At 36.7% G+C, this 10,448-nt stretch overlaps 1 protein-coding gene across 1 annotated transcript; it reads left to right on the forward strand.

Moving 5' to 3' along the window:
- Positions 1-7,043: 7,043 nt before the first annotated feature.
- Positions 7,044-9,841, forward strand: LOC18439616 (PLATZ transcription factor family protein). The gene is made up of 5 exons (XM_011627098.3): positions 7,044-7,131; positions 7,263-7,365; positions 7,738-7,938; positions 8,219-8,434; positions 8,974-9,841. Exons 2-5 carry the CDS (start codon positions 7,363-7,365, stop codon positions 9,274-9,276), a joined length of 723 nt encoding a protein of 240 aa, XP_011625400.1. The 5' UTR covers positions 7,044-7,131; positions 7,263-7,362; the 3' UTR covers positions 9,277-9,841.
- The last annotated feature ends 607 nt before the right edge of the window (positions 9,842-10,448 follow it).

The raw sequence follows: 10,448 nt of genomic DNA on the forward strand, positions 1-10,448 counted from the left end.
TCGTCACTTCCAACCAAGCCTTGCCTTATGTTCCTTCAAAGTCATTTTTACCGAAATTCTAAAGAAGAAAGAAAGGTAATATAGAATTATCCAACTATGTGTCCCAATATTTAGTTCAATAACAATTTACTTTTTTTCATATTTACATTATTTTAAAAGTTCTATGTTTTCCAACTAAACTTCGTAAGATAATGCATGATGTACATTATAATTTCTCCAATTGGTTAAAGCCTTGGCAGGTCTGATTTAAAGTAAAAATTGAGTTAGTAAAAATCTGGCCAAAACCAATTTTGGCAAATCCTACCGGTGTTTCAAGTTTCGACCGACTAAATTAGCCAAAAAAAAAAGTGGGAATTTGATGGAAAATTGAAATGAAAAACTTCAAATAAAAGCCTCATACCACGTTATTGTTTCTTTAACCTGCTGCCCATTATTTAAAAAAACAGTCACTAATCAAAAAATTAGCGAATATTGGTTCCAACATCGAAATCTAACATCAATTATGATTTCATCTTGATAAGCATGAAAAAGGCCACGAATTAATTGGAAGAGGATCAACATAATATATTTATTTATTTCTTGATTGTAACATGATATAATTAAATCCTCCCTTTCTATTTTAAGTGGATTGTCCACAATCTACATGTTCTATTCATCTAAGCACCAATAATTGGGGGCTTGCATAACCACTCAAGACTGGTATGGGGGCGAATATCAAAGTAATCAATTAAAAATATTGGCAACTTCTTCAACACCAAAGGTGATTTTTAAAGTTTAACTCCACTTTCGATGCTGCGGATTGAGCCTACAAACCCATAACTATAAAAGAACTTGCAGTCTCGCATGCACAACATGGAGACTCAGGCGCTGTTGGTGTTGGACCTCATAAAGTAGGAACGGATAAGCACCCATTTATTTAACGGAAAAAGATTATATAAGGTTGTAATATTCAAGAAGTAAGATATCTATTTTATCTAAATACCAAATAATTAATTTTATAATATATATATAAACAATCAGACAGACCTCCAAATCTTGTCAAAAATTACAGTTTTGGTATCGAAAAAAATTATCTATGACGTGAAAACCTATTTTTAGACTTATGAAAAAACTTTAGGCTCCTAGAAAGAGTGCGTTTGAACAAATTATAAACATTTGAAAATCTCAGAAGTAGACGTTTGAGATAATGTGTTACAAGATACATTATTTTCAAAACTTGAAATTTTTTTTTTTTCACATTGGTATCTCGAGTGCTGCCGAGATGATCAAATAGACAGCTTTTTGACATCCAATAGCCTTTTCCATGGGACTTCTAGGGTGTGCTTCACTTTATATATGCTGGAAAAGGTTTTGAAAGGGTTGCAACCCTATTAAAATAAGTAAAGACTCACCTCAAAACTTACAAAAATTGCATTTCTAGTGTCAGAAAATCTTCGAATCGATCATCTTGGCCTTCCCCATATGGTTGTGAAAAAAATTAGGATTTCAAGCCCCGAAAATAATGTTTGTTGTAACGCATTACTTGAATCGTCCATTTTGTCTTAGAAATAAGTGTTCACGGATCTGCAAGATTTGCACTAATTCTTCAACTTCAAATTTCCTAACAGCTATCGAAAAATGATTTTAGAGCAATCATTGATATTTTTTATGTCCAAAGTACTTTATAGATGAAGATTTCAGGTGAGGTTTTACTTTGTTGTCATAAAGCCTAGGTTTTATCAAATGCATCCTTGTATACACCCTCATCTTTTATGGTTTTTCAACATAGACAAATACATGAATTCCAAGTAACTAATTACCCTCACCTTTGAGGCACTCTCCATAAATGCTCCATGACAAGCCATATTTATTTTCTAACTCTCAAAAGAAGAGCAAGGATGGCATGGGCCTACCCTGGATAAAATAGGTTAAAGCTTTACCAGATGGTAACAAAACTATCAATAAAATATGTAAGGAACCTCTTATTCCTTGGCAAGACAAGCCATGTATATCATCTAGTTAGAGAAGACTTCCATCATCCCTCCCATGCCTAAACACAGTAAATTGAGTTGGCCTTCACAGGCACACCACTTTCATCAATGATTATAAAAAACTAAAAAGCACGAATAAGAGTCCAATCTATCATAAATTGTTGGCTAATGCATTAGAAAATATTTTTACTATTTCCAAGTAAAGACATAAAAACGTAAGCCACATAAAATACGAGGAAGGCACCTTTGAAGTGTGAATGTGAGTTCTACTTAAGCATAAAAAAAGATTGAAATCTATGAGGATGAGGAACACAAGAATGCCCCAAAATGACCACCTCCTCCAATGCAATGATGCAATGGAACCACTTTTCAAAATCCAAGCAATGCCCATGTGTAAAAGCAGCCAATTTTAAGAAGTATCTGTCTTTACATATAAATAATTAGATGCCTTACTTGCATAGGTATGTGGCCTACTAACTTCAATGAAAATGACCACTTTTTTTGTTTTTAGTCCCTTTCCCACAAAAACACACAATCTAGAGCCTTTGAATCTTACATGTGAAGGAAAATATTTGTAAAACTACATAGAAAAGCCACATAAAATTGCTATTTAGGCTAGATGATACCATGTGTCCATCAACGTGGCGTTTCTAGGTAGGGTTTAGGTTTAAAGAAGCCATTAAAGGGGACACCATGTTAAAAGGGCGAAAAGACTATACAATGTTAAAAAGAGAGAAAAGAATATCTTCTCGTAAACTGAACCAAATGGTGCAAGACTATAATATATGAGATGAACCGCATGGTGCTATACTACATTATGGTACCAGAGAAAATATAAAGGGAAACTTCTACCGCTATACTACATTATGGTACCACAGAAAATATAAAGGGAAACTTGTACCGTACATTAGTGGTGCATGCGACAGGGAACACCATACGAGGAACTATCATCGATACCTAAGGATGCACAGTGGAGAATTATCAATGGAAAAGTTTATATAAGGTTGAGGTCCAACTAAGGCGCCCCTCAAAAATTCATTTTATTTTTTATGTCGAACAACCCTCAAGTTTGATCATTTCGACGTTGAGATACATGAACATAGGATAAAAATAAAAAAAAGTACTTAGAGTTTGCAATGCATTATCTAGATGGTCAGTTTTTAAGATTTTAAAGCGTTTATAGATCTGCTTGATCTACATTATTTTCAAAGCTTTAAATTTTATAACTAGAGATGAAAATAAAATTTCAAGCAATCATGAAAATATTTAGTGCTAAAACAACATCTTTCAATGCTATTTAAAAGTGCGCCTTACTTTGATTGTTTAGATCCAGACTAGTATGATTTAATTCTTTCACGTGTCAACAAATCAGGGACACAAAACTACCAGACACTTGAGATGTCTGTACACTTGGTCTTGTTCTTTCTTTTGAAATGTAATCCGAAAAAAAAAGAAAGTACTTAGACGTTGCCCCTTATTCAAATAATGTATGAATGTATGTATAGCACTCCTATCTGTAATCCACAGTCACATATTTATATTTGTGGCCATGTAACATAGCACGGTACCTAATAGATACGCAACACCTCCTCCACCCATCCCAAAAGGAACGTGGGTGCCCCTATAGTGTAAGATATATGCTGCACAGATAGGGCAAGGGCATGTTTGGATGAACTCTTTGTCAATGATAAGTCACCATTTCAATAAAAGTAATTATATGTTGTTTGACAATATCTATCTTAAAGTTATTTGGGGTAAACTTATATATAAATTTATCGCTTTAAAAAATTGATTTTACTTTATTCAAACTTTCAAAAGAATTTGCCGAAAATCACAAGTTTTAACTAGAAATAAATAAAAATAACTTAAAATTTTAAAAAAATTAAATGCATATATAATATTATAAATAACACGTTAGCTGTAAAAAATAGCAAATAATATTATCTACAGTATATTAATATGATATAACATAATCTATTTCAGATAAATTTAATTTTCAAGCAAATAAGCCCCAATACCATACTCACCACGAGAGCGATCGATATTTTTAAACTTTCAAAGCACAGTATTTCCCGTTGTGCAAAACACAAATTGCCCCATTAAACATCTCATAGACTTTAAATACGAAAATACTGTAGGAACCAAGTACAGGTATTGGGCCTAAGCTTTGAATGGACGGTGGAGATTCTCCCAAGCAATCACAGCACCATAGGTTTGGGCCGTCCATAAAAAGGTTTGGGCTCATTCGTAATCCTCGCGTCGCGTTATAAGCCTCTCATCGTGGCAAGTCACATCGCATCAAGCACCAAGCGTGACAAGGCAGGTAGTCAATTTTCTTTAAAACCAATAACTTCATTTCATGAACTCGGCGGGCGATATGTAGCGTGATCCCTTGACGGAGCATACTATATATACACTCCAAGGACAATACTCTTAGTTTGCTTTTCTTTTCCAATCTCAATTTTTGGTATCCACTTTAGGATCAATGAGAATTTTGAAATATTATTATTTATCCCTTAAAATCATCTGAGAAGTTTCCTTTTGTTTTTTTTCGTGTCGTCTCCAGGTTTACTTCCCAAAAACATTGGGATCATAAAATATGCGATTTTAACCTATAGAGAGTGTACACCATGCTCCGGCGGGAGCATAAAATCATGTGGCTCAACTTTTAGGCAATTTGCAGCGCCAGGAGGTAGGGTCACCGCAACCTGGTCAAGGTCATTTATCATATGAAAAAGGATGCGAGAGTGAGATGAATGCATGATTTAGATAGAGAGAGAGAGAGAGAGGCACTTATCACACAAAAAAAAAAAAAAAAAAGAAGAGATACAAAGGCGTTTTTATCCTTATGAATAATGTTTTCAGAATGGGGTTGGAGTTGTTGGGGTGTCTCACTTGTGATACAGTTAAGTCTAGGTTTTTATTCTAATCCAACACGTTAAAAACCTACAAGCGGTTTCAAAAAAATGAATAGGGCTCATCATCCCCAATGAATTACCCCAGAAAAAAAAAAAAAAAAAATCTACTAAGCGGTTTCAAAAATTTGAATAGGGCTCATCACCTCCAATGAATTACCCCAAAAAAAAAAAAAAAATACAAAGGCGTGCTAATTGTGGATCGTTTGATACTAGGGAAAGACCAAGAGATAAGTCATCAATATAAAATAGAAAAACTGTTTCATGAGGGGCTCGACAGCATTCTTATATATGCGGTCTAGAAAGTGCAACGCATCCACATTGAAGATGAATGCAAGTAGGTGTTTCATCTAAAAACAACGGAAACTAAAGGTCAAAATGTTTTTTTACTAAAATTATTATTTCAAGTTTTTAAAATTGATTTATTTTTTCATAACCATGATCTCTATGTTAGAGATTACATGTCCTTAAAAATTAAGTCTTAAAATCTATCTCAGAAATATATTTATTAAGAGGCCTGTATTTCTACATATGCGGGCTTGGCTGCATAAAATCGGGTCCATATAAGATAAAGAGAATATGAAGACTATGCATGCACATTTGTTTCGCATGAAACTATTTTTAGAAAATATTTTTAAAAAATATTTTCACATAAATTATTTTTTATGTAGTTAGGTGTGAGAATAGTTTCACACTAATGATTTTAGTGTATCTTTTCACACAAATTGACAGATAATTAATGTGAAAATGTTTCTACACCAAACCACATGAAAGAATATTTTCATGTGAAAATAATGATCATAGGTGCATCTTAATCCACAAAGAAAATAATAATAAAGAAAGATTTGTCATGCCTACGAAGGAAAAATACTCGCAATGAGAGAGGGAGATAAAAAATATTAATTATTCCATGAACAAGGGAACGAAGGGCTTTAGAGGCTAGGTTTTGACGGCCCAACATCTCAAGTTCCATTCTTATGCCAGAGAAAAAAGGGCTTTAGACTTTTTAGTATACAGCAATCTTTAAATACACAGTTCAAAAAACCACATCATCAACCTCAGAACCGATCGAGAATGGTGGATTGGCAATTTGGATTGACGATGTTATTAGGAGAATTGGACAAAAAAATTGAAAAAAATTAGAAATAATAAAAAAATAAAGGTGGGGTTGGCCGCTGGATAGCCTCTGAGAATAGGCAGGTTCGAAAATAAAACCGGGCGGATGGAAACTAAAGTAGCATCAATGATTTCTTATCTGGATAAAACGATTCCACCTACCGTCAACATTTTTTTTTTCTTGACTGCATTTTCTGAACCCTATTTTATAAAGCATGGGAAAATTGTTATTGGAAACTTAAATAAAAGAAAAGAAAAAACAAAAGTGATATATAGACGAAGTGGATAAAATGACTCGCAATTTCCAAAAAAAAGCTGTCCCACATTTGACATGAGAATTCGGCCTTAGGAAGGGGAAGGTGAAGGTGAAGGTGAAGGTGAAGGCGAAGGCGAAGCCGTTAGAGAGTACAAAAAGACGACGTAACCGCCCAGCCCCAAAGGCCACGCTGGTCTCGAACCCACAGCCGTACACGTGGAGCTCTTTAATATCGACACGTGTAGGACCATATGTCCGATGATTACTTCTCGACACGTTCAAATTCACACGTGTGAACTAGACATGGGCCCCATAAAGGCGGCAAATTTATAGACGTGGCATAAACGGCGTGAGCCCTAGCCGCGAAAATTCAGACGGCATTTTGCAGGATAGCGTGCTGCCGAGCCCTCCAGCCGTCTTAACTGACGGCGATAGCCGTCAAATTAAACGGTCGACGCCGCCACTTAACTACAGGTGTCGTCATGATTAACCATGGTTAGTGTTTTCTCTTTGGGGTTGAGTCAGCGTTCTGCGAGGCTTAATTTGTCATATGTCACGAGACTCGGGTAAAGGAATGTGGTTTAGGTGGCCCTTTAATCACCGTCCGCTAATTTTCCGGCGATAAATGCCGGCCGTCCATCACCAGTTTCGGCAACCTTCCATCTAATTGAATGAGAGGCAACATTTTTATATCGCCCTTCCTTTATCCAACACCCGTTTTTCTCTCTATTCGGCATCTCTATCTCTATCCAACACCCGTTTTTCTCTCTATTCGGCATCTCTATCTCTCTCCTATGGGATTGACTTGATGCTATCGAACTGGTTTTCCCGGCTAACTTTCCGGTGATTTCGGTTTCGTGGACAGGGCCTAAAGGTTACTTTTGAGCTTTTCTTTACAGCTGAATAAGAAGCATCGAAAAAGGCCGTCGTTTCATTCTTTTTGCTTTTTGGGTTTTATAAAGCTTGGTGCGTTGAGGTTATTCTAATGTTGGCTCTTATTTGCAGCTTTGGTATTTGCTCTTACTGTGTTTCTCTATTAACTGGAAAGCTGGCCATCGAAAATCAAACCAGGTTTGGTCTGGTGGGTTGCAAGAGAAAGAATGTAATGGTGAGCTCGCTTCTCCGATGTCTTGATGTTTTATTGGTTCTCTTCTATTTTCGGTGGGTTGGTTTGGTTCGAGCAGTCTCGCTTGATGTTTTCTGGGTTTTTTCACTTGTTGTCGAATTCAATACCTATGCCAATTTATCTCTGATAATATCTTTGATGCTTAATGAGATTTGTCGATTTCAATTCCCAAGATTTCTCAGTCTAAACTAAAGAATGGTGAAGGCGGTGCCGCTTTTTCCTTTCTTGGATTTCGTTAACTCATTCTCTCCTCTCTCTCTCTCTCTCTCTCTCTCTCGTTAGTAGAGTAGAGTAGAGAATGCTTGTGTCTGTCTTTTTGAGATTGTGAGCTACGTTTGTTTGGTGGTGGAACAGGTAGGTCCGATGATAAGACCGGGAAACGAAGAGCTGTATCCTCGCTGGTTAAAGCCTCTGTTGCAAACGAGCTTTTTCATCCCTTGTCTGGTCCATCACGATGCCCACAAAAACGAATGCAATCTCTATTGTCTTAACTGTATGGGAAATGCCCTTTGCTCCTACTGCCTTGCCCACCACAAAGACCATCACGTTGTTCAGGTAATATCTCTCTCTCTCTCTCTCTAGAACCTCCATTTTTTTCTCTACCTATGTGTCGAGAACCTCTTTTTGGGTTGTCTGCTGCTGGTGTGTATTTCTTTCTCTCTCTCTCTAAAACAGTTTGTTGTGGATGGATGTTTGCTGTTTCTCCCTCTAAAACATTAGGATTTAAGTGTGTATGGATCTCGATTATCTCTTTTTGGGTTGCATTATTTTGGAGGAATGTGTTGTGGTGGTATCTCTCTCTCTCTAAAGCAGTGATTCTCTCTCATTAAAACAGATAAGGAGGTCATCTTACCACAATGTGATTCGAGTGTCTGAGGTTCAAAAGGTACTCGACATTTCAGCGGTCCAAACATATATAATAAACAGTGCGAGGATTGTGTTTTTGAATGAAAGGCCACAAATAAGGGCAGGGAAAGGGGTGACCAATACATGTGAGATTTGTAACAGGAGCCTTCTTGATACCTACAGATTCTGCTCTCTCGGTTGCAAGGTAACTCACCTACTCTTTTTCTCTCTCTCTCTCTCTCTCTCTAGATTTTCCTACGTATGACTTTGTGTTTTTTTGCTCATCTTCTCTTTCTGGGGATTTTTGGTTTACCTTTTTCATTACCAAACCTCTTGTTTCTCTTGGTTTGTGTCATTGACTCAAGAAGTTTTTCTTAGCTTTGAATCTTTGATAATTGAAATGGAATGCTGGGTTCTCCCTCGAGATCTGTTTTCACCACAAGCCGTTTCTCAATCCATCTCCAGGGTTAAGATTGGAGAAAACAAACACCACCTTATTCTGTCTGGATTTTTACGAAGTTCCTCCATTTATATGCTTCTCTCTCTAAATTCATACAACTTAGATTGTTTTGAGAGGAATGTACATTCTACATTTAATTTCTCTTCAACCAGGCCGTTTTCTGCTGTCTGGTTTGTTTATTTTCCTTAATTTGCAAGATTAGAAAGAACGCTCCTCTCTTTCTCTCTCTAAATTTGTGTATATCCGCAAATCCCATCTCTATTGTTTTTGTTCATTTTGCTCAGCTTGGTGGAATTAAGAGAGACCCTGAACTGACTTTTGCTCTCCGGCCTAAACAACAAAGGGAAGCAGCACAGGGCTCAGAATCAGAGGAGTCCTCAACCCCAAAGAGAAGTACTAAGAGAAACACATTTCAGCGCTTCATGGATGAGAACCCAGATTATATGATGAGATATGGAGAGAAATACTCGAGTTCAAGTGACGAAGCCAATAATTTTACCAGCTTCATTTCACCTGCAACTCCGCCGATCATTAACTACAGGAATTCAAGGAGAAAGGGCATTCCTCACAGGGCCGCACCATTCTAGAGAGAGGAGGAGAAAGGGGGAATACAATATTGTGAATACAGGTGGGGAGGGTTTACGGTCTGTGTAGATGTGCATATACACAAAATAAGATGTCCTCAATTTGAATCTAGTGACAGGCATGGAGATCACCTTCAAAGCAGAGAGAAAGATGGGGGAAGATAGTTTTAGAGAGAGAGAGAGAGAGGATTAAAAAGGGGGGTTTGTATATTTAGGTGTGATACTGAGAAGGCAGCCCGCCATGAAACGCAAGACAATGTATAGTTAGTCTAGTCCCTTGCTTCCATGAGCACTGTCGAGGCTGAATGGTACTTCTCATACTTGGAGAGAGAGAGAGAGAGAGAGAGAGAAAGAGATTCTTTAATTATAGGGGTTTGAGAGCAGAAAGAAAGGTCGATCAGTGTCGGCAAAAGATAAATGTGGTCAGAGCTTGTACTTGGAAGAATGATACATCATCCTGGATCCTAGGGTTTCGACATGTAAGTAATAAATATATATGAACACAGTCATGTACAGATAATAATTGTGGGTATAAAAAGGAAGAGAAAAAAAAAAAGATTTGGTGTAATGGAATGTGTCAGTGATCGTTGCTCGTGTGCGCCTTTTCTAGTTTTTGTCTCTCTCCTGCATCTCCTTCTTCTAACACTTGTCTGGCTTTGCAAAATTAGTAAGCGAAGGTGGTGATAAAGTAGATGGATTTGATTTGATGGGCTCAGTTTTGTTCTTGTGGAACTCGCTCTCGATGCCATGGATCTTTCTTTATTCCATTTTTTAATCTACTAATTGAGGTTCAGGACCTTTTTTAACCCCTCTCTTTCTCTCTCTCTCTAGTTGAGGTATCAGCATTTTATTAGGTCATATTTTTGGAGCTAGGGCACGTACATGGCATGTTTCTATTATTGTTAAAGAGTGATTTCCGTACGGCTCCTAAAACTTTAGGTAAAGTATGGAATGCAGGTGGTACAAATTACATAAAGCTGGTCAAGTCACTTGATTTTAATTTTTTAAAAAAAAATTGTTTTGGTCAGGTCGAGTTAAGGATTTTTTTTGTTAGTGCCTTGAAGCTTGAGGTACAAGCCTGCTAACGAAAAAAATTTAAAAATAAAATGAAATTCAGGTTTACGTAAGGAATAATTTTGGGCAAAAAAAAAAAAAAAGTTGATCTTCTTTGTAAT

This window comes from Amborella trichopoda, chromosome 3 (genome assembly GCF_054954075.1).
Source record: "Amborella trichopoda isolate Santa Cruz 75 chromosome 3, AtrichopodaSantaCruz75HAP2 v2.0, whole genome shotgun sequence".
In the NCBI taxonomy this organism is placed as follows: Eukaryota; Viridiplantae; Streptophyta; class Magnoliopsida; order Amborellales; family Amborellaceae; genus Amborella; species Amborella trichopoda.

Coding starts and splice junctions, on each gene's coding strand:
- LOC18439616 (XM_011627098.3), top strand. Junction 7,939..8,218: donor AAGACCATCACGTTGTTCAG/GTAATATCTCTC, acceptor TCATTAAAACAG/ATAAGGAGGTCATCTTACCA. Junction 8,435..8,973: donor TCTGCTCTCTCGGTTGCAAG/GTAACTCACCTA, acceptor CATTTTGCTCAG/CTTGGTGGAATTAAGAGAGA.